Source organism: Amblyomma mixtum, chromosome 10 (assembly GCF_055824585.1).
Source record: "Amblyomma mixtum isolate Tamu chromosome 10, ASM5582458v1, whole genome shotgun sequence".
In the NCBI taxonomy this organism is placed as follows: Eukaryota; Metazoa; Arthropoda; class Arachnida; order Ixodida; family Ixodidae; genus Amblyomma; species Amblyomma mixtum.
Genome location: NC_143021.1, coordinates 151,478,178 through 151,503,184, shown reverse-complemented (window position 1 = coordinate 151,503,184; position 25,007 = coordinate 151,478,178). Strand labels below are relative to the sequence as shown.

General features: G+C 46.3%; 1 protein-coding gene across 1 annotated transcript; it reads left to right on the top strand.

Moving 5' to 3' along the window:
* Positions 1-6,795: 6,795 nt before the first annotated feature.
* Positions 6,796-24,573, top strand: LOC149327385 (uncharacterized). Its single transcript, XM_089564857.1, has 7 exons — positions 6,796-6,843; positions 10,701-10,812; positions 14,276-14,388; positions 16,909-16,947; positions 17,630-17,665; positions 19,942-20,080; positions 24,569-24,573. The coding sequence occupies exons 1-7, from the start codon at positions 6,796-6,798 to the stop codon at positions 24,571-24,573; spliced, it is 492 nt and encodes a 163-aa protein (XP_089420983.1).
* Positions 24,574-25,007: the final 434 nt, after the last annotated feature.

The following is a 25,007-nucleotide window of genomic DNA, read 5'->3' as shown; positions in this document are numbered from 1 at the left end:
GGAAACGAAGGCACCGTGATTCTCCGAGTTTCACGTCTTGGGAAATCTCGCTGTGTCAAGATTGTCTTCAAAGGCGACAGCCTTCCGTCACATGTGAAGGTAGGCCTTTTTCGTCACGCAGTACGGCCATTCATGCCAAAGCCCCTACAATGCACGAATTGTATGAAACTGGGCCATGTTAGCGGAGTCTGCGCCAACGCGAGTGTGTGTTCCCGGTGTGCCGAGCCTCATGATTCTGAGACATGCACAGCACAAATTCTCAGGTGTTCAAACTGCAACGGTCCCCATGACGCCTCATCTAGAGACTGTCCGCGGCTAAAAGAAGAGCGTGCTGTCCTAAGACAAATGGTCCGAGACAGCTCGACGCACCGCGAAGCCGCCGCGATCGTTCGCAAGAGACGTGCCCGATGCAAGAGGAAATCCAGACAGGCTGCTGCGAATGACAGCCGCAACGACGCGCTGTTGGCGCCTCCTGCTCACCCTCCTCCACCTCCTGTTCCACCTCGCCCCAGTGTGCTCCGTCCGCCCTCTGTGGACAAGGGTGGCCAGATGTCATCAGGTTCCGATCCTTGGCCAGCGCTTCCGCCATTATGTCCTCCTGAGGCCCCTCCACGTAAGCTCCCATCGCCGAGCACGTCGGCCGCTGCAGACGGGCTCCCGGAGCAAGACCGCCAAACCCTCGTGATTTTAAAGACCGTGGTCAACGCAATTCGGCCCCTCCTACAGGCTTTGCAATCCCCAACTGCTCGAAGCGTTTTACTAGTGCTGGACTCCCTGGGTTCAGCACTTCAAGGACTTTAATCCATAATGGCTGGCCACCTTCCCTCCTGTCGTGAGGAAGTCAGAGGCGCCACAATCTTCCAATGGAACGCAAGAGGTCTGAGGTCGCGAATGTCAAGTTTTCGTCCTTACGTATTCACTAACTACTTCCCGATATTGGTAATCTGCGAGCCCAAATTATCAGAAGCAATCAGGCTCTCCGGGTACGAATCTTTCTTCGCCCCTACATGCGGGGAACGCAGCCAAGTCTTGGTATACCTCCGCACTGACATGACGTATGTTTGCTGCCCAGTTCCACCTCACAATGACAATCAATACGCGTGTTTCTTAATCAAGACAAAAACGCTAGAATTCACACTGATTGCAGCATATGTGTCATCCTCCTCTCAATTAGACTGCGAAAGGCTGAAGGCTATCATGGAAGAAACCCGTGCTCCTTGGATCATTACTGGCGATTTTAACGCCCACCATTTGCTATGAGGAAGCACCAGAATTAACGCCAAAGGAAGGCATCTGGCGTTATTTGCTTCCGACAATGATCTGTATGTTATGAATGACGGCAGTCCGACATACCTGCGCGGCTGTCACTACAGCAGCTGCCTGGACCTGACATTAGTTTCAAGGTCGTTGCACCGGAGTGTTCGCTGGTTTTGTGATGTGGAGACCCATGGAAGTGACCACATTCCTACCTACCTCAAAATAAACGGCCTTGGTGCGTCCACCCCAGTCCAACTCGCGCGAATCGACTGGGCAGTATTTCGAAAACATATGGAGGAGACGAGCAAAGAAGCCCTCACTGGCAGGCTGGAGCACACTATAGCTAATGCTATGAACGTTGCGAGATGTCACATCACGTCCTCAAGAATACGCAGTGATTTCGATATTGAACTAGAACGCCTGCGTGCTCTTCGGCGGCGAGCAGAAAAGCTATACAGACGAACCAAGTGCTTAAATGATCTACGGGAGGCGAGACGTACGCAGAAAAAAATCAAACGAAGATTGGATCAGCTGGCGAACCAGCGCTGGAGGTCCTTTTGTCAGCACTTGGATCCCCGCAAGCCCATGTCCCTCATATGGCGTACTGTGCGGGGCCTCCGTACGCTTCCGCAACAAAGACAACCATTCTATGCGTTGGCTGTCTATCAAGATCGACAGCAGTCTGAGGTAGCAACGGACTTCTGCAGGAAAATTGCTGGTGTACCAACTGCTTCGAGTTCCCGGCGTGTTCCTCCTGCCTCACGGGTCTCAGCCATGGATGTCCTTTTTTCTCGCGAGGAACTCGACGCTGCTCTTGCAGGATGTCGGCGTTCGTCTTCACCAGGGCCAGATGGAATCACATATGCTGCGCTGTCCCACCTTGGCCACGACGCGCGAGAAGAGCTCCTCAAACGTTACAACGACTCTTGGCTCGACGGTGCTGTTCCTCAAGAATGGAAATCGAGTCGATTGATACCCTTACTAAAACCAGGGAAATCTCCACTCGAGCTCTCATCGTATAGGCCAATAGCTTTGGCCAGTTGCGTAGGAAAGGTCATGGAGAAAATGATTTTGTCGCGCCTTGAGTGGTACCTCGAACACTACAAAATATACCCCGACGCTATGGCCGGCTTCAGGCGGGGTCGCTCTTCTATTGACAACGTCGTTGACCTCGTATCCACGGTTCAACAACAGAAGCACTTGAAACGTTTGTCAGTGGCACTCTTTCTGGATGTAAAAGGTGCCTACGACAACGTGACCCATGAGGCCATCCTTGATGCGCTGGCAACTGTGGGCATCGGTGGTCGGATGTTTGCGTGGATAGAGAGCTATCTGTCCAAAAGATCATTTTTTATCCAATGTGATGATGGCCCGACGCCTGCGCATTACACCTACCGTGGCGTGCCCCAGGGCGGTGTCCTTAGCCCTACATTGTTTAATCTGACTCTCATCGCCCTCCCTGAGAACCTCCCCAACACCGTCCAGGTGTGTATGTACGCCGATGATATCTGCATTTGGGCCTCCTCTGTGACGCGTCCCCAGGTGCGGGCAAGACTTCAGCGGGCAGCATCGATCACTTCTTCCTATCTCCAGAAGAAAGGTCTCAGCGTTTCACCGGAAAAGTGCGCGCTAGTGGCATTTACACGTAAATGTATGACTCCATATCCGGTACGCATCGACGGTCAAGTCATTTCTTAAAACAAATCTCATCGTTTCCTAGGGATCCTGATCGACCGCAATTTATCATGGAGCCCGCATTGCACTCTACTGAAAAAAAAGCTAACATCTATCGCTCATTTACTTCGATTTCTGGGAGGAAAATCATGGGGCTCGTCGGTCCAGTCAATGCTGGAGTTGTACAGAGCTCTATTTGTGGGATTCTTGCGGTACAGTACACCTGTACTCTCAAACACGTGCAAAACTAACATGCGTGCCCTCCAGTCAGTGCAGGGTCAGGCCCTTCGCACATGCCTAGGTCTCCCTCGGAGCGCATCAACACTGGGTAGCATTGCACTCGCCAAAGACCACCCGATCTCTACTTATATTGTCCTAGACTGCTTGCGAATGCACATACGTCATATCTCAAGGGTTCCACAGCATCACCTTGCGCCTTTGCCACTGCAGAGACCACATTCTGCATTTGCGAAGGTGTTAACGACGCAACAGTCGTCGATCCCACAACAGTTCACCCCGGCAGCACTACCTCCCTCTCCTCTGTGGTGTACGCGGCTCCCATGTGTTCGCCTTGCTATTCCGGGGATAGCGAAGAAGTCAAATTTATCGACGCCAGCCATTAAGCAACTGACACTGTCCATGCTCCACTTCGAATATTGGGACCGTACTCACGTCTATACGGATGGATCAGTAACCTCTACTAGTTCTGCTTGCGCTGTGGTCGTTCCTGCGCGACAGACTCAAATTCACCAACAAATTTCGCATCGGACTACCTCTACTGGAGCAGAGTTGGCCGCGCTTCTTGCGGCGGTACAGTACATCTCACAACAATCACCTCAAAAATGGGCTGTTTTCTGTGATTCAAAAGCTGCCCTACAATGTCTTCAATCTGCCTTGAGACATAGCGACCATGAGCAACTTATAGCGGAGATACGATATCTGCATCACCAGGCAATCGAACAAGACCATGAAATCATCTTCCAGTGGGTACCAGGCCATAGCGGCATTGTTGGTAACGCCTTAGCTGACGATGCTGCTCGATCGGCTCACGAGACAACCAACACTGTCCGCATACCACTGACAAGAGCTGACGCAGCAAGGCACCTTCAACTGCTCGCCCGAAACCTGACTGTAACGTCGTGGTCTGCCCCTGGAGGTTGGACACCCCGCTCCCATCACTTCAACCTCTTGCTCCAACATCATCTACCATTCGGCCTCCCCCGCAGTGATACTACGCTGTTATGCCGCCTGTGGCTGGGAGTGGCGTTCACAAACGCCTATTCCCATCTCATCTCAATGGCTGACTCTCCTGCGTGTGGCCAGTGTGGTTGTGACGAGACGATCAGCCACCTCCTCTGTGACTGCCCTCGTTTTGAACGAGAGCGCGGTTGCCTAGTTGCTTCTCTGCTCCGCTTGGACTCGCGTCCTTTAACAGAGTCTAACGTTCTGGGGCCTTGGACACAACCTTCCAGACAACGGAAAGCGGTGAAAGCGCTCCTGAATTTCCTAAGGGACTCGGGGTTGCATTCCCGCCTATAATCTTTATGTTTTCTGTGCGCGCCCTCTGTCCCTGTGACATAGTGGTCGATGGACACTTGACAGACTCATTTCTTTGCCGCTCTTTTTCCTTTTTTCCCCTTTGTTCCCCTCCCCAAGTGTAGGGTAGCCAACTGGGCATCGCCTGGTTAACCTCCCTGCCTTTCCGTCCTTTTCTCTCTCTCTCTCTCTCTCTCTCTCATGTGCGCGTGTGGCACGGGTATAAGTCAATATCTTCATCTGTCTTAGATTAGAATACAATCTCCATGATTACCTCCATTCTCCAGTGGCTAACCTTCTTTTTCTCTTCCTTTTCCTTCCTTCCTTTTTGCAGCGTCTTGCAAAGCTGTCGGGCTCCCGAACATAAACAGTTTGAGCAAGGTAAGCGCACTCTTTACTTGTAGAGAATGAGTTCATGTTATAAAAGAACTGGTCAACTTTTTGAGTGCATTTCTGTCTTTTTTTATTTGGACTAGTGCTGAAATTTTCAGCGTGAATTTAATACATTCGCCGTGAAGTCTTTCAGAAACGTTATGAACTACTTGTTTAATCTTTAAATTGGTATGACGTGTTTGAAAGAATTAGTGATTTACTTAGCCTTTAATAAACACTGCTTTAATCAAGATGTTGACAAAGAGATTTTGAAAACGGTTGTAAATATAGGTTGCTGTAGCCTGGCTACATTATGTGAAATTTTTGTCACCTCACTGCTTTCCAAACAACGATTCTCCTCTTGCTGCGTAAGCATGCAACTTTCAAAAGTTCTCTATAAAATCCGTTATTGGCGTGGTAATCGAAATAAGGCATTTAAATCTCTAAAAGCAACTTATTTTAGCGACCATAAGTACTTTCGCAAGCAGGTCGATGCTCAAAAGGGGAGTTATCGAAGGAACTAACCGGTTATTTTCCCTTGCGTTAGGTTTGGTCGAATACCTGTTCGAATCAAATAAAGCTGCTAGTAACTAAAGCCAGTGTCTTCAGTGTGCGCAACATGTGCAGTAGAAAGGTTTTAAGCTAAAAACTAATTGTTCATAACCGCTCACAGTGGCATGCAGGAACCGGCACTCATGAACACTGAGGGAATCAAGGGGCTTTGAAAGTTCTTCGTTGACGGTCCTTCTCTGCCGAATCAATTTCTCGAAGAATGCCGCTGTTAGCATAATAAATTGCTGCTTCCAACAGTAACACTGGCTTTCGGAATTTCATAGCCAAGGTTCAAAAACAGTTTGAGGTGAAAAATACAGTCAAGAAAAATTTGAAGTAAAAAACAAGCAAAGTTTTGAAGTTTCCATCTCCCACAGCTGGAGTTTAGAAAATGCATCACATCATATCGCTCACAAATAACCATTCGTTAAAAGAAATACTTTTTAGCTGAGCATTTAAACTGCAGCATAAGCATTCTTGTTACTGGAATACTCTTCCGTTGATGTGCTGTTGCAACAACAGTATGTATTTAAAATTTCTGCCCAGAAGTGAGAAAAACGACAGATTTCTAAAAACATCTTTTCCTTTCCGGCAGTGCGTTGCCCAAGCCCGCGTGACATGCAACTCTGCTCAGGTAAGCACCACTCCGACCCCATCTTTTACACGCACTTAAGGGCAAAAATCAGAAAATCAAAAATATCAGCTAAGAGTATAAGCAACCCAATATTTTTATCGTCTTCAGGTTAATCAATTTTAGCGCAGTCAAGCCGTTCATCAGCACATTTCCTGAGTTCATGAATGAACTTTATGTTAACGCGGTAATTCTACGTATAAGGAGGCGTTTCTTAATGTTTACAAGGCCCTTTCTACCATCGCGGTTGTACTACACAATGTGTCAAAAAATTCCGATAGTGAAAGGGATCTATAACATCAGCAAGTAGGCCATCCAATCCTCAAAGCCATTTGCTCACTAGAAGCGTCTGCGATTTGGAGGCGCCTAGAGTGCCACAAAATATGGAATTGCGACCCCCATGGTCACCATCATAACTGAGTCTCGGATATTTCTTAAATTCCAAAACTTCGCAGTATTCTGCCCCATTTGCTTACTCTATACAAGTATTATGCATTGTAGCTAGTAATAGGAGAAGACCTTCATTCGACCATAATTTACAGGCCAAGCATGCCGACCGCGTGGGCGTCCAGAAGCCGCTGTTCTTCTTCCCCTTCAGCGCCAACGCAGTCGATCCAGGCGCTGATGGATAAAGGGGGGGGGGGGGGTAGGAACTCGACTGCTGAGCAGCCGAGCAATAGAAGAGGCAATAGGCCAGGTCCGCGTAGATACAGGGGCAGTTGGGACAGGAAGGGTCCGATCTATAGTGATAGAGAAATAGGCGGGACGGGGTGATGACTGCATCTATTTGGATGTGCCAAAGAAGGCGAGTCTCTGGCACCGTGAGTGATGAATGAGGGGGAGGGTAAAGGCGTTTGTCTAGGCGGAGCTCGAGGTAAACCTCTTTTATGGTGCGGCGAAGGGTGAGTCCCGCACCGCCCTCCGAGGGCTCCGAGAAATCTTGTTGTGGCAAACATTCTTCGCAAACTCAAAGGCAAATCATGTGTCTTGTAGCGATAAAAGTAAGAGCGAAATAGTAAACGCGAAAAGCAAAACCCTCTGCTGTCGCAGCTTCGCCTTATTACTTCGTGCCATCAAAGTTTCCTCTCCGTCTCAGAAATCCTGGACTACTACAAAGAACTAATCAGAGAGCGCGGTGCCTGTAAGTATTGAGGCCACTTCGGCGCAAAACTACGCCGCAGGAAAGGGATGCTCTAGCGACTAAACCACGAGCGATTTTATTTCTTTATTTCATGGAGTTCACCCTGCGGCACGAGCATAATGTTGCACTGTTGCGAGTAGCACTGTTAACATAAATTCGTAAGAATCGTGTTCCTCTAACGCAGTTCACCCTGCGCCACGAGGATAACGTTCTACTGTTACGAGTAGCACTGTTAAATGATGCATAAGACTCTTGATCTACTCACGGTGTTCACCCTGCGCCATGAACATAAAGTTCCAGTGTTACGAGTGGCGCTGTTAACTTAATTCAAAAGAATTCTTATCCTCTCACGCAGTTCACAATACGCCATGAGCATAAAGTGGTACTGTTAGGAGTAGCTCTTTCACCGTGCACCACGAGCGTAAAGTTGCACTCCTACAAGTAGCACTGTTAACTTAATTCATGCGAATTGTGACCCTCTCACGGAATTAACCCTGCGCCACGAGCATAAAGTTACACTGTTACGAGTGCCCCTGTTAACAGCCTCCGCGAACGTAGAGTGGTAGATACTGGCTCGCTTGGCACTACAAATATCGTGTATTCACACTGCAAGCGGCATGCTGCTTGTGGCGAACGGAGGTTTAATGATCAGTGGCACGGGGACACAGTGCGCTTTAATCGGCCTTATCGGTCGCAGGAGAAACGCAGCAGCATTAAGAGCTGGGCGCAGACACAGGCGCCGACACGATAAACTCAAGTTGCTAAAAAAAACGTGATCTTAGCGGTCTAGCTGGTAATTCTTTTTCCTTTTGTTAAAGGAGTGAAAGACACACAGACACAAGGTACGGCTTAGTCCTGTCCATTTTTTTAGTGTCTGCATGTGTTTCACGCATCTAATCAAAGCTTATAAAGTGGCTGCAGCTGCTCGCGACGGACGAATGGGGACAAAAAGAGGCCGATCATGTAGAAGGCTTCGATCCAAGAGTAGTCAAGAGGTTCATATAAAATATATTTCTCCGAACCTCCAAACATATTTATAAAGATCAGAGAGATGGGCCGAATCACATTATCACTCAGGTCCATTTAGAGGTGAGTAACCACACGATCATTCCGAAGAGAGATCGTCATCAGCCTACTCAGAACCGTTAACCAAGCGCTAACGAAGCCAAGATTCAGAATGACGTGTTGATTCACTCCCGTATTTCAACACGAATTCAACATGAACGCAGGGCAGAAATTTCATTGAGAATGCTCAACTCTAGCACGGTGGCCACTTTTCCAATGAGTTTCAACTCGGCTTCAATAATTCACCAACACTAGCCCATCCTGGTCACAACAAAAATTCAACATGGCATGTTGAGTCTGCTCATGAGAACTTCAACACTGTCTCAAGAAGCATTTTTGTAAGGGTTCTGCCTCTGCCTCTAACGGTTTGAGCTACAAGAGCACATTCAAGAGGCTTCACCCTTCTAGACTTCATTGCAGAGCGTTTGGTGCTCTTCAGACTTCACTTACTGCAGGTCATACGATTACGCACGGCCGTCTTGAATTTCGGCATCTTCGCACAAGTCAGACGTGCAATGCGTCTTTCCACATTCACATTTTGTGTTTTAATAAAGTTCTTCAAGATAGTAGTGTATCTTAATATGCTGCTCATTTCGCTCTGAACAAGGCCTTTTTTTTCATAACCTATATACGCAGGTCCAAATCGATGCTGTGAAGCCTGTCGTGACGGTAAGTCATCACGCTCATGCTGAAAGGGAAGTGATTAAATAGTAACCTTGTGAAATCGACAGCAAGTAGAGTTTGTCTTCCTTTTTTATATTCCTTTCTTCTTTATGCCAAGCCTCCCCTCTATCTGTCGAATATCAAGATTATAGCGACGAGCCCAAAAAGTCATAGCTTTCGACGGCCTTGACGCGTAAGGTTGCGATAGCAGCGAAAACATACGCTTAGAACAGGTTGTGACTGGTGACCCGGGCCACGAGAGTGAAATAACTAGAAGAATAAGATAAGGTGCACAGGGGGCACTCTCAGGTGATAGCAATTTACGAGTACCTGTCAAGAGGAGAGTATATATAATGACTCTATCTTCCCCGTACTCGCCCATGAGAATGAAACGCGGAGGCAACCGTAAAGCGATGAATTGAAATTTAGTACAATGGCGCGACTAATAGAAATGAATATGGTCGGTGAAACCTTACGAGACAAAAGATAGCAGAGTGGGTCAAGGGGCAAACGGGAAGTAATGATATGTTAGTCGAAATCAGGACGCAGAAATGCGTGCGCATGGGAGGGCATCTAATGCGAAGGCAAGGTAGTCGATCATCGTTAATGAAGACGGATTGCGATTCGTGAGATGGCAAGAGGAGTAGGGATGGCTGGAATTCAGGCGGGTGGATGAGATGAAGTTTGTGGGGGTAATGTGGCCGCAGGTAGCACCGGAAAGGGTTAATAGGACGAATTTGAGTGAGGCCTTTGTCCTGCAGAGAATCAAGTTAGGCTTATGTAGATGATGGCTCCTAGAGTACATTTATCCGAAAATAAATCGCTAACGTAACTGCCGCTTAGAAATATTGCCTTATGAAGCTAAAATAAAAACCGCGAAGCTTTGTAGCCCCTAATTCTATAAGTAATTAATCAGCCCGCGCCCTGGCTACTCAATCCTACTAACTGCATGCGCTAGGCTTCGTGAAAGATAATAGACTGACGTTATAGCCACCTAATAAGATTGGGTTTATAGTTAAACTTCAGGACTAATCCCAGTTCCGCACTAAATAATCATGTTTTGATATCGCCGGCGATGTTTACGTGTATAATATACTTAGCTGATCCTGTTCACACATGTATCATAAAAACTTCAGTTGAATTAAATCTTAAGTGGGGAAATAAGATATATGTGTATTTCTTATTGTAAACCAGTGTGCTACCTCATTTTCGAATTCTTCAACAAAAGGTATTTTCATTATAACTTATCCTACAGATGCAAAAGTCTGGTTTCCCTATATTATAGTAGAACGTTCTTGTGTGCTAGTTGGTTCATTTCAATTAAGAGGTGTGACTGCGCGAACAAAACTGGACAGGATATATAGCAACGAAAGCTACCATAGCGTCGTTTTCGTTTCTATGTCTTCTGTTCTCTCTTGTTAGCGCACTCTTATGTTTTTCATTGCAATATATTACTTCGACAAAAACCACCACTTTTGCCTGCTTGAGTTCTTCGTTGCAGTCATATATTAATTACTGCAACAGACATATTTTTATTGATATTATTTATTTCTGTTCTTTTCTTGAAACTTCTCCTGCACGCCTGAGAAAAAAAACACATGAGCCCAGGCGTATATCAGTGCAACAGCGTACCATGTAGAAATTTTTTTCGCTCCTATTTTAATGCAGACTTTGAATTAGTGGCAACCATTGTAATAGATACAGTTATAACATTTAGATGCTATGTGAAATAATTTGAGCTCGTTAGCAGAGTGTCTGAATAAAAGGTTTCTTATTAGCACCGGCACTGAACATTCGCCTGTATTTCAGTGCGTGTACGAAGCCCTCAAGAAGCTGAACAATGCTGCCGACGCTCTGGTGGCTTACGCTGACATCTTCTATGCGCTCATCAACGCGACCAAGACGAAGTACAGCTTCGCACGTAGGTTGTTTTCCGGGGCGCCGCACTTGCGCCATCTATGATATGGGAAATATTGTACGCCATGCTGGAAAAGGGGATTACGCAGTTGTGCATTCGCATGGGTGGCCAACGGCAGCTGTTTTCATTCTAGCGTGCTTAAACTTCGGTGCTGCAGTGCGCATGACCTGAAAACTTATTTCGTGAAGTTGAGTCAAGCTCGCTGAGAGGACGAGTCTTGAGCGTCGGGTAGCAACTAAGGCACAAAGGCTCTTCGAATCCCAACACTGCGTGGCTGTGCCTGTGATTAGCATTGGATGCTAGTGACGACTGGTTAAAAAGGTATTTACCTTGAATGGCTTCCTAGATAGTCATATTCTAATTGCATACAGAGCGAAGAAAAAGCGCGACAGGCTTGCGACGCCTTTAGAGACGGACTTACGTTCTGCAGTCGGTCTTCCGTTTCTGATCGAATGTGTACGCGCGGAAGCTTCTGTAACTCATCGCATTGCCACCCTCAGTGTATAAGTCCTGGGAATTATACTTACTCTTCAGAATCGCTTTTGTATTTGCCACAAATCAGAATTGCGGCTGAATCAGTGGCGGCCAATCCACTGCTATCGGTACCGTTCATGCGCCCATTGCGTAGCTTTATTGCTGGTTAGGCAAGACCGTGACCGTAATACTGAATAGCTTCGAGTAAACATTGTTACTCTGAAAAGTGGCGCGCAAACGCTTTAAGATCATTTATTGTGGCCTCGCTGTGTTGAGTTGGCGAGTTGAGCCCACAAAAAATCGAGTCATGATTAGACCAGCATGTTATCAAAGTACAAGAAGCCAACGTTCGTCAACCGGCCTTGGATGCGTTGCCGTCCAAACTTCGCTAGAGTAAAAGTGCATTCCAAGGTAAATTTTTTTCCTTAAAAACAGAAATAGTTCAAAAAAAAACTGAAACATTTACTCTTCTTTCGTTCGTACATAAGCTCAAAAATTAGCGTTGTGTTTATGTCTGTACGTTTTCCGCCGACGAAATGTTCCGAGGTGACGCGAGATGACAAAGAAGGCGCGAAATCTTTCCTGCAATTTTTGAAACCTAGACCAGTCGCGGCCCTTCGTCCTCAGGAAATCGATGCAGCTGAAAAAGCCTGAAAGCATAGTGCCGTGAGCATCGTATGCTCCTGTTCAATTTTTTCCCCTTCGGTAGTTGTTGCATCCGAGGACGACGCAATGGTTCCCAGTGGATCTCCAGGTCGCTGTCATAACGCTAAATATACGAAAGAGAAAAAACGTGACAAAAATGCGTCAAACGACAACTAGCACACTGAAAACATGGCGCGGGAACCGTCAACAGCACAGGCCACACAGGAGGAAGGCAGTCGACGCGCTTCCGACCAGGGGCGAGGCTAAGACGGAAAATGGTGGATAGGACGTATCCACGGAGAACAAGTTATTGGCAAGAATCACTAGGTTCATAAAACAAAATTCAATGCACAAGTGCTGCTTGCGAAATGCGGCTACGACAAAAATATTTGTGCTGTGAATCATATTCTATACTGAAAGACTGCACACCATTTTGCCAGTAACAAAGTACTCCTGCTATCGGCGAAAAATTACCCAAAAATGCAGCTCTGCTAACTAACCATTATCTGAGCTACCAACGGGGAAGTGGTGACATTGGCTTAGCGTGTAAAAATCCTTCGCGGCACTCTTAACAGCCACGCCATTTTCCTCGAGCCGCCGCGGTGGCTCAGTGGCTATGGTGCTCGGATGCTGACCCAAAAGACGCGGGTTCAATCCCGGCCGCGGCGGCTAGGATTTCTTTGGAGGAGAAATTCTAGAGGCCCGTGTACTCTGCGATGTCAGTGCACGTTAAAGAACCCCAGGTGGTCGAAATTTCCGGAGCCCTTCACTACGGCGTCTCTCATAGCCTTAGCCGCTTTGGGACGTTAAACCCCATAAACCAAACCAAACCAACCATTTTCCTCGAAACAATCTTGGCGTGTCCCCTGCGTACGCAAGCGCAAATCGACTATTTCTTTTCTTAACCTCGTCAAACAAAAGGGTTCTTGTCTGCGCGGGCTACAGAACTTACTCAGCAGTCTTTCCTTGTTATCGTTAGGAATAGCTTTAAAGCTTCTGACTTGTTGCTCTTTACATCACAGCCATTGTTCGCTTCCGCATGTGTTATTTTTTCCTTTTCTTGTTTACCGTTTTTTCATTTTTTCCTCCTTTCTACTTGCATTGTGTATATTGTGCGCTTTGTTGCTCCTCTTTGTTCCGGCTCCACCGTGTCTTCTAATCCTTTAACTTTTCGTCAAATAATAATAAAATAATAATAAATGGTTTGGTTTGGTTTATGGGGTTTAACGTCCCAAAGCGACTGAGGCTATGAGAGACGCCGTAGTGGAGGGCTCCGGAAATTTCGACCACCTGGGGTTCTTTAACGTGCACTGACATCGCACAGTACACGGGCCTCTAGAATTTCTCCTCCAAAGAAATTCTAGCCGCCGCGGCCGGGATCGAACCCGCGTCTTTTGGGTCAGCAGCCGAGCACCATAGCCGCTGAGCCACCGCGGCGGCTAAAAAAATAATAATAAATAATACTATCAAATATGTTTTCCCATACCTTGAGCTGCCGCTGCTTCTTCCTTTATTTACATTCATTTGCTCGTTTCTCTTCTTTTTTTGTGATCAGGTTGTTTCACCCCAGCACTACTCCCCTTTGTCGTTTTGTTTGTTTTGTGCCCTAACTTTACACCCATGTTTTTGTTAGCATTACTAAGTGAACTCAAGTCACTTGGTTTTCTTTGGCACACTGACTAAAGAAACATTCTTACTGTTATCATTATTAGCTAACGTGAATGCAGCTATTCTCTTTTTGAAAAACGTCGTTTCTGGCGTTCAGTAGCAACGCCCTCCAAACAAAGTGCGCGCGCTGCAAAGAGCGCTCTTTGCTCAAAACAGCGCTTCACCATGGTCGACTTCACAGCGCTTTTCGAGTAAAAACTGGCACATAGAATCAGGAAGGCATGAATATTAACATTATTTTTAAAGAGGGCCATCATTTCTCAGAATATAGTGAAGATAGGACTCTACTGACGAGTAATAACTTTGTGCAATACTTCCTAATTTTGCTTTCTTGCTTTTTTTTGTCGGATCCCTCGGACCAGAGCAATAATGCAGGGTGCAAATGTGACAATGGCACTAGAAGAGTTTAAAGTGCTATTTCTGCAAGTAGTGTCGCCCACGTTGGGAACAATATTTCAGCTCTTCTGGCTTAAATTACGTAAAATTCAGAGTTTTACATAGAGTCCGTTTCACTGCTTTTTGGAAACACCGTGGCCTCACACTTCAGTCCTATGCTGACGCATATTCTTGTAAACCGAAAAAATTTATTAGTCTTATACCCCATGATAAAACTTCCTGAGAGCTCTACCTCTTCGTACTATTCAAAATTCGTTTGGGGGCGGCTGTCTATTTCATGCAGTGGCTGCTGAATTCAAGTACTCCGTCATTGCCACAAGGACCGGCACGGTGAAACTGCCTCGTTGCACCAGCAGAAACTTCACCGTCTCCCTGCCAAGCAGCCTCGTTGACAAGGTACGATGAAATGCAGGTATGCCAGACGGCGCCATGAAAGCACACATTCCAGTTCACCAGCGAGGCCAGCGTACTGCCATCGCTTACAAAACTCGCCACAAAACAAGGAAATCCCCTATACCGTAATGATTTTTTTGTTCACTATGGTGTCTAAAAACCACTGTCACTATAATTGAGTGCGACTGAGAAAAACGCTGATGTTACCGCAACTGTGGCTAAAGGCGATACTAGTTTTTAGAACGCTCTGGTTGTCTGCAAGTAATTCCAACAAAGAAGAAAGATATTTTGTTCGTTTCGGTTCCGTTGATATGATATGATTTACAGACCGCACCTAGTGTATAGTCCACATCGAGCAAATCTTCCTTTTTTTCCCTGGATTGGCCGTACTCAGTATACGGTCTTTATGAGCAAGGTGTGCAACCCGTACAGAAAAGCGTACGTGCACTCGCCCATTAGCATGGCACAGCTGCCGAAGAAAAATACATTCCCTTTGTAAGTTGAATGTTTTTTATGGGTGCTAGAGAAGACTTGTCGTCATTGTGTTTCCTGTCTACGCTGTCACACTCTTCGTAGTGCACTAACCCAGCAATGCGGCATTAGCGAAGCTGTTGACAATTACTTGACAAGAGATTGCTGTCCAGAGTACCGATACGCAAGAGTGCGCGATCAGGGGCTTGTTGGTATGACGTGATTAAAAAGCAAACTACTGAGCAGGGGACAAGACACAGGGAAGAAGCCCATTAGGACGAGCTCAGAGCATTGAGCTCGCCCTGTTTTCTTCTCTCCTGCATCTTCTCCCCTGCTCAGTTTTACGTTTTGTACAGATACCCGCTTGCGAACTTCTACATAGGTTCATTTTCTTCGAAATTATACCAGCCGCTAATGTCACTAATCACTGGTGCGACCAGTCTACCCTGCTGAAGCACCACTAGCGGAGCGCAGGGGTCGCAAAATTTTCTAATGGAATAAATTTCAATATTTCATTCAATATTAGGCGATATTCAAAGAAATAATACCGTAAAGTGTGCACATATACGTAGTCCGGAAATAGTACAATTTTGAACTTTAAGCATGTACTATCGCGCTCAATATGAGTTGCAACGCGCGGTCATCGACCGGGGCTCGTTCCGTGGTGTGCCTCCTCCGAACAGACGCTCGGAATTCAGGGAGAAACTGCTGTTCCAGGAAAAAACAGCACCCCCGCTCAGGAAAAAGTTTCTCCCAGAATTCCGAGCAACTGTTTGGAGGAGGCACACCACGGAACGAGCCCCGGTCGATGACCGCGTGTTGCAACTCATATTGAGCGCGATAGTACAAGCAAGAGACAGCATGCAGGACATTACGTAAGGATTTTTTCACGCTCTCGAATGAACGTATATTTAGCCACCGGCTACAATATTTCTCTGAGAATAAAGTGAACGCGCGAATTTTACAGACCTCCACACATGCGACTGGAAACACAGGCAAACGATAGAACGTCTGTCCGTGCTTGCAATATTCCAATTATTTGGTTCAAGACCACCGCTCTATTATGACCTCAAGTCAGCGATGCTCCAGCTCCATACAATGCTGAGAACGACTGGCGGGAAAAAAGTGTCCAGTAATCGCCTTCGCGCTGATACCTCAGAGCAATTAGACCGACATATAGGAAACGGCTCACAAAAGCAGCAGTTCCGCATGCCAATTTTCTAGTGTTCTTGCTTGTATTGAGAATTCGTGAACGCTGCATTTTCATATGTGTTTCTAGCGCAGACCATGTTTATGCGCTTTCACGCAATTTGAGGCTTTCATCATGTTAATTAGTTTTCGTTACTCTGAATGTCAGCAATAGATTTAAGGTTAATTTTGGCATAAGGAGTTTACCATCCCGAAGCAATTCAGGCTATGAGGGGCGCCGTAGTGGAGGGCTCCGGAAATTTCGACCACCTGGGGTTTTTTAACGTGCACTGACATCGCACAGTGCACTGGCCTCCACAATTTCACCTCCATAAAAATGTGACCGCCGCGCTGGGATCGTACCTGCGTCTCGCGGGTCAGCAGCCGAGCGCCGTAACCACTGAGACACCGCGGCGGCCGGATTTAAGGTTTCGAGTGGAATACATTGTCAACATTTACACATATGTTTCCGTTTTTGCCTCTTATCTCCCTAAAATGTCATTACCTCTCAAAATTCTCGAATTTCTTCTAAATTAGGTTATTTCAAGCAGCCCATTATTAGAAAATTCAGAAGCATCAAATGCAGCTTTCACGACAAATATCGACGTTGCAACACTTCTATCAATGCAAGTTTTGGCAGTGTACATGAATTTTCAGCCCTAATGCAACTAAGGGCACTAAATTGCTGCCGCGAATTCCTTCTTCGAGCGCAGTCAACCTGAAGTGTGTATTACGAAATTATCACATGTGCGGATTTTAACTACACTGAAAGTAGGATTGATTGCCTAAAGACTATGAATTCTATTAAAACCTGCATTCTTTATTGCAGCTGGTAAAGAGGCCTTTATGTTCTTTCTTGTGCAGTGCAACAGCAACTTTGATGTGGACTGCAAAAAGTCAAGCGTGAGTTACAACGTTCAACGCACGTTACTTTCCTTTCACACTAATTCTGAAGCGTAAATGATTCATAATATTCTCTGCGTGTTTTTTTTTGCCCTATGTCTTTTTTCAAAGGCATTTATTTCGTGAACAGACCTCTGCAAGCATAGACAACATTTTGTGGTCAGGATAATAAAAATAATATCAGCCACATTCATTTGCTGCCAAAATGCTTTTCGTTAAACATTGAACAATTTGTTGAAATATTTTTGGAATTCTGTGTAGTACGTACGCTGACCTGCAATACTCACAACCGAAATTATTATTCCTTAAATTTCGATATCTGACGCGAAACTACAGCTCAATACTTCTACACGCACCTTTCACTAAGACGCTTATATGCGGCACGTTCTTCTCCCTCTTTTACGCTCTTTTTCTAATTCGACGCGTTTTGAGGCCTTCTTCAGATCGTGTCTTTTCTTACACCACACACAGAGTTAGCACTGCCGAAACAACCTCATTCGGATAGCACTTATATTTTTTTAAATAAGCATGAGTGTTCTGTTCCGAGACTTAGGTATAAGCTAAACCGCCATATTGAAACACCGCTACCGCGCACGGCATATTCAAAGCTTTCGGACTGTTGTTTAAACTCTTAACATCAGCATTTTATTTCTCTTGTGCAAATTCATTTCATTTCTTTCAGACCAGCCTCGTGACTCCCCTTGTCAACTACGTTCTGGTAAGTTCTCAATATATCTCAAACATTGGGCAGAGTACGCTCCTAAATTGGCGCATTTCTACGTATTATGCGCAAAATACATGGGATGTGCAAACAACATGTATTTAATTCTTTATTTTAACATATTTTTGTTAAGAAGAAACAAAAGACGATGAGGAAAAATCACGAAAGTAGTGCCTTCATACTCGATCTCAGTGCTCCTGAAAATTTCTTCTTTAAAGGTGCTCTGAAAGATGCTGAATAAAGTTGTTGTATAAAGAACGCCGCTTCACGAATATCCTCCAGCAAAACAATTTTCAATGCCCTTTGTAGAAGCTGAGTTATCTGCAGTCAAACTCTGAAATTCGACGTCTTCGCGCCTTTCCCTCTAGTATCGTTACTTATTGCATGCTGAAAGGTTGGCCCTACCGCCGACTTGCGCGGGAATTCCACGGGGGGGGGGGGGGGGGGGGGGGAAGGCGCAGCTTCCCGACCCGGTGGAGCGACGCGGATTGCTCGCTGCAGCTATGGTAGTGGCCTGACGCCTGAATTAATCTAACTGATAGCCCCCTCTCTAAACTTGTATACGCAGGAGCGTGGGACGGATAGGGTTCGAGCTTGAAAGATTCGCCAGAAAGGGCTCGACAACTTTCGAGCTCGACTGTGGTTTCTCTTCTGAGTATAGAAGTGTCTTGTTTGGCTCAGGTGTTCACGACAACACAATGCAGTGATCGAGTGAGTCGATGTGCTCTCATCAGAAGGTGTTTCATGGTCCCTTTGAGCATAATCGCGATAACAAATCTTGGCAGGTGATTTGCGCTTGGCTCCTTGAGTACTGTCCAGACTCAGATGGCAGGAGTAGAAAAGAAACGACGCTTCGATATGATTTGTAACATGTAGTGGAAAAATTCAGGGGGCACTTTGGCTCTCTAAAGTGCTGCAAGGCGAAAGCGTTTCCTGGCCACTGTTTGTTTTTATTTGCTTTTTTATATTTGATATTTTGTTTTTTATTTCTTTTTTTGCTCATTTTCTTAATTTTATTGTTTTTATTTTTATTTTCACATCTTATGTTTTTATTTTGTTGTTATTTTGTTTATTTTCTTATTTTTATTTTTATTTTCCTTTTCCTGACTTCACTCCTTTTATTTTTTTTATGAAGCCCATGCATTCACTAGATGAGCCTTTATTTATGCTGGAACCTTGAGCCTTTTAAGTAGTGACGCCGAAAGGCGGACGAATCTGCGACGCGTCTGTCGACACTCCTGCCGACGTGTCTGCCGACACGGCTGCCCACGCGTCTGTCGACACTCCTGCCGACGCGTCTGTCGACACGGGTGCCGACGCATCTGTCGACACTTCTGCCGACGCGTCTGCCGACACGGCTGCCGACGCGCCTGTCGACACTCCTGCCGACGCGTTTGTCGACACTCCTGCCGACGCATCTGTCGACACGGCTGCCGACGCGTCTGTCGATACTCCTGCCGACGCGTCTGCCGACACGGCTGCCGACGCGTCTGTCGACACGGCTGCCGACGCGTCTGCCGACACGGCTGCCGACGCGTCTGTCACACGGCTGCCCACGCGTCTGTCGACACACCTGCCGACGCATCTGTCGACACGGGTGCCGACGCATCTGTCGACACTTCTGCCGACGCGTCTGCCGACACGGCTGCCTACGCGCCTGTCGACACTCCTGCCGACGCGTTTGTCGACACTCCTGCCGACGCATCTGTCGACACGGCTGCCGACGCGTCTGTCGACACTCCTGCCGACGCGTCTGCCGACACGGCTGCCGACGCGTCTGTCGACACTCCTGCCGACGCGTCTGCCGACACGGCTGCCGACACGTCTGCTAACGACAGTATGAGGCATTAATGGCTTTCGCCTTAATATCCATCCTACTTGAGCACAACTGCTCGCATACATTTCTCTATTCTTTATTTCGGTCCGTTTCGGAAGCAAACATGCAAACTTGCCGGGAAAGTAGCAGAGACCGGCTGGCCTCAAGGGGAAAGAAATATCGCTAACTTATTTTTAGTCACCGTATGGAGGCACATTTCTTCTCATATAGCAGTGTGAATATCAGGGTCATTATTTTTGGGACGAGCAATCGAGTGGAACCCTCACTTTTCGACGGCAGACCCTTCATATCACATGAGTAAACTATTTGGCCCTCTATGAAGCCTTGTCGCTGTTCACTGAAAACCACACTTGACATGAATTATTCATTGCCGAAGGCTAAGCAAAAGCCACCTGCGCAGTACGCCTTCTCCATTTATTTCTCTTGTTTCCTCCAGTGTCTTGTGAAGAACGCCTTGCCCACCGCCTCTCAGAGTAAGGTCATCGCCCTATTGTGTGACCTCGTGCAACGGACGGATGTGAACGCCATAGAAGGCGTCCTTGGAACCGCCATCGGGGACATTCAGAAATTTCTTTGTAAGTGGTTCTGTTACGCCCTAACTGATTAGGGCGTTTATATGAGGTCCTTCATTTTCGGGTTTATATTTCCGGAAATCGCCAGTAAATATCGGGCAATATATTTCACCTTCAAACTCTGGTGCACATTGGGTTGTCTAGCAAACTTTTCGATAATCCTATTTTTGTCATGCTCTTTTTTTTTCGCAGCAAAAGCGCTTTGCTATAAACGCCTTGTTTTTGTTCGGGACACATATCTCCCTATATTTTCCTCAGTATTTCAGAACTAACATGAAATTACAGGCAGCGCAGAAGAGAACTGTTGAACAAAACGTACTTTTTCTTATCTATTAGAAATACTTCTTCGGGTAAACCGTCAATTTCTTACGCAGCACTTCGCGTGCATTCGTGACCTGCCTGCGTTTTACACGGCGTTAAGCTTCACTAAACATCACAGAGGCTATTTTAAACGGGCAAGAGCCGTAGAGCAAGATATTCTTAACGTGGATAGCGCTTCGTATATGCTTTGGATTCAGTTCCATGTCAGGAGCCGTGTCTCGGCGTCTCGTTTCTAAAACTTACGCTTGGCCCATATCCCGAAATTAAGTCAAATCATGAATAACGAATGTTACGAGAGGTCAAAAATGGAAAGGAGCCTAATCTGTAATAAGTACATAATATCCGCTAATTTTCGTGCGGTGTTTACAGCTTTATTCAAGACAACAAACGTTCGCAGGGCCATTCCATATACTATGCGTATACCTTAACGAACACTTCCTTCCCTTGCCCTTCTGAGTACTCTAAAAATAGAAGTTTTCGGACAAATCGAGTTCAGCCTGATTTTTTTAGAACTGTGTTAAGGGTACAAGAATCGGATAAAATCGATATTTACCTGAAAACGAAAGGCTGTGCATATGCACCACGTGGTTACGACTACAGGCATAAACGACAATGCGGCCTACACGCGGCCAGGCAGCGCGCAATTGAAAATTACTTTTTTTCTTGAGGGCAATCTTCTGAACGGATGTAACCGAAAACAAGACGGCTGTGTTAATAGCGGCAACTTTATGCGGATGTCAAGGTAAGAAAGAACCCTGCCCGAAGCGCTGCGCTATTCAAAGGGCTAACGTGGAGGCTAACAAAGAGGGTTCAGCTTAGGTGAAGGAGAACGCAGCGAGCTATGGAAAGAAAAATGATAGGTGTAACGTTGAGAGATCGGAAGCGGGCGGAGTGGGTGAGAGAACAAACGCGCGTTAATGATATCCTAGTCGAAATCAAGAGGAAGAAGTGGGCTTGGGCAGGGCTTGTAATGCGAAGGCAAGATAACCGCTAGTCCTTAAGGGTAACGGTGTGGATTCTAACAGAAGGCAAGCGTAGCAGGGAGGCGGCAGAAAGTTAGGTGGGCGGATGAGATTAAGAAATTTGCGGGAACACGGGGGCCGCAGCTGGCGAAGGACAGGGTTAACTGGAGAGACATGGGAGGGGCCTTTGCTCTGCAGTGGGCGTAGTCAGGCTGATGATGATGATGATGATTCAGGGGGCAACTGAAGCGGCTTCAGAATGCGGTGAGCACAAAGGTATAGAATGTGTAAACCTTGCAGGTGAAGCATGCGAACTCTATTTGAGCTAGCATTTGCAACGGAAACGTAATCACCGATTAATACAACATTAGCTTTCGCTCTTCACCACAGTACACAGAGCCGTGTGGGGGCACATGATGGCGTCTTCTAGGGCGGCGGTACATTTCTAATGCAGAAACGCTTGATTTGAACGAAGAAAACTAACGCCATCGTAGGCAAAGCCTACGGAGTGTTCATTTTTGGCGGCGTCCGACTAAGCACGGCAGAATGTAGGAAAAGGTAGTGGAAATTGGAAATTTCAGTTTCCTTAACGTCGTCACCGAGGCACTTCGCACTTCTCCCACGTCGCGTGAGAAAATTGAGCTTTAATCTGCGATTACTTCAGCATTCTAGCGGCTTTCGCAAGAACCACTCGGCGTGTTTTACTTGCTGGCTTCGTCGATTCGAATCGTTTATTGTAGTCGACTTCTCGAAAAACTGTTAATCTACCCTTCAGCGCGCATAGCGAGGTGCTGGAAGTGGTAAGTCTACTTAGGGCAGGTAGTGGTCGCTCATCAGAATCATCAGACGGAAAACGTTAGAGATCACTGGGGCGACCCGTATCGGGAGAATGAGAAAGCAATGACGTCTGTTCCACACTTGTCGCCTCGCTTTGCTTCAGTTGGGGCTCTTTGCATCTCGTTGCTTCAGATGGGACTCGCGCGAGTCAGGCTACTAGAGTTCTCTTGACGTCCCTTGTGAAGCACGTTTCAAACGCCTTGCTTCAGCATGTTTCCGGGGGCAAGTGTTCGTGGACTGGGGTTCCTTTCGCTTGTGTTGCGAAGCACGTTTCAAACGCTTCGCTCTAGTGTTACGTTCCCGACGTTTCGTCACACGTTTCCTTTCTGAGGGCGTTTTGGGGGCATTTCAAGACGCGCCGTCTGACGATGTAGACGCCTCCTCCATGACCGCAAACGCATCAACGCGCACGCAATGACGCAAGAGATACCACCCTATTCCTCTCATGCGAAAGGAACGCGCGTAATCGACGGCGGCAAGGCGACTGACCGAAGTGGAGGCGACGCGCACGAACTTTCTAGAAGGTTGTTCCATCGCTCCATCACTCACGCCCTCGCACCGCCGCCGTCTCTTCTGACGTCACGGTGACCCCATTTCAACGAGACAGCATATCGTCCCGCGTTACCATGACAATCACGTTGATTCGCCGCCACCGCATTTAGAGCCACTGTGTCACTTTTTTCGGCACATTTCTTTAATTAATGGTTTGTAATTAATTTTCGTTAATAAACGCTTTTCAATGCGTTGCTTCATAAATTAACGTTAATTAATCGCCTTTTATTCTATTTCAATCCATTATTTTGCTTGGTTGCATAATTTTTTACAATTTCGACGTCCATGCCTGTTTTCACGTCCATCGACTATATCGACGTCCATGACTATTTCGACGGTTAATTTACTTTTTCGCCTATAATTAATTAACTAATCACTTCACATGAATCAAATTTGACGTGCATCGCCATTTTATCATCCTCTTATCACATTCATTATTTTACTCCTAACTCTTCCTTGAACGACGTAAGGGCTGCCGACACCTTATGCGTCCACTTTCTACGGACACGAAACTGCGGGCATAGCCAAGTAATGCTGTCGCATTAATAACTAGAAACATAAGAATGGGGTGCAGCGCATATCGCCGGTTATCTCAGATCATGAGTGGCAGTTTGCCAGTATCCCTCAAGAGAAAAGTATACAACACTTGTATCCTACCGGTACTGACATATGGGGCATAAACGTGGAGGCTAACGAAAAGGGTTCTGCTTAAGTTCAGGACAACGCAGCGAGCTACGGAAAGGAAAATGATAGATGTAACGTTAAGAGATCGGAAGCGGGCAGAGAGGGTGAGGGGAACAAAGGCGGGTTAACGGCATATCCTAGTCGAAATCAAGAGGAAGAAGTGGGCTTGGGCAGGGCAGGTAATACGAAGGCAAGATAACCACTGGTCCTTAAGGGTAACGGAGTAGATTCGAAGAGAAGGCAAGTGTAGCAGGGGGCGGCAGAAAGCTAGGTGGGCGGACGAGATTAAGTTTGTGGTGATACGTGGCCACAACTGGCAAGGGACAGGGTTAATTGGAGAGAAATGGGAGAGGCCTTTGCCCTGCCTTGGGCATAGTCAGGCTGATGATGATGACGATGATGATGACCCTTTAAAGATAACTGCAAGCATATTTGATCCTACGATTATACTCGTGTTAATGTTCCCTGACGTCGAAGCTGTTGTACGCAGTCACGCTCATGCCGGAGTGATGGGGATTTGGTTTATGTCGATCTAAATGCGCAAATTACTGTATTGAGATGAATGCGCTGCTTCCTATAGATACGCACTCCTAGATGCGTCCAACACAATTACTGTTGGGCGCATAAACATACACAGAAGCAAGCGATAACGCTAAATATTAGTTATAACTCTTACACGCTGCCTGATTGGTAGTGAGAGATGTGTTTTTGTGCAGGCTAGTAGTGATCCATAGTTAGTGTTTTTGTTTCGGCACAAGGCCATGGTTCAGTGTGCTTTGCTGAAACTCGCATTCAGTGGTGAGCATATCAACCCTTCTTGTAATCTGAAAATTTTCTCTGCAACAAACTGAGCTTGTACATTCTCGAAATTTTTTTCATATCTCAAATAAATTATCAAACTAAACAGGTACAACACCTTGGTCGGTTTTTCATTACATGAGGAAAACGCTTGCCATCCATAAAACTGCGCATTATTCATGTCACAGAAAATACTTGATAATGCGGCATCTGTCATAATAAGTATAAATCGTGTACCCTATGCTGGCCGCGGCGAATTGTATTTTGAACGAAGTAATCAGGTATCAATATTGACGAGAATCACTTTAAAACTTGTGACTTTTTTTCATATTTGCAGGCTAGACAAGTGGTCTCCCGTCATCTTGGAAAATCTCCTGAATAGCTGCCAACCATGGTCCTAATAAATGCATAATAAAGAGCAGAAATCATTCTATTGCCCATTTCTTTAGAAATTTACAGGTCTATAAGAGCAGAGGAACTTATGCAGTGCCCCGGAAATTAACACAGAAATTCCTGGTTCCTTGCTGTGTTCTGCAAAGCAGCAGCGAAGACAGCTGAGAGATTGCACGCTCTTTTCTACGTTCTGTCACAGTGACTGTCACAGTCACATTGCCAGAAAACTAGTTTCAGCGTTATGCATAATTTATCGCCACACTTAATAGGCATTTCAACGAAGTCTGTCGTTTCCTAACGAAACTTCAAATCCAAAGGAAGGTCCTTTCAAAGCGCCAAATCAAACCCAGCGATATTTCTTGGCTAGTTTTGTTTAAACATTA

Excerpts from the sequence above, each read along its gene's own strand:
- LOC149327385 (XM_089564857.1), top strand. The coding sequence starts at position 6,796 with ATGACTGCATCTATTTGGATGTGCCAAAGAAGGCGAGTCTCTGGCACC. Across the intron at positions 16,948-17,629 it reads TGGACTGCAAAAAGTCAAGC|ACCAGCCTCGTGACTCCCCT; the intron begins GTGAGTTACAAC and ends CATTTCTTTCAG. Across the intron at positions 17,666-19,941 it reads CCCTTGTCAACTACGTTCTG|TGTCTTGTGAAGAACGCCTT; the intron begins GTAAGTTCTCAA and ends TGTTTCCTCCAG.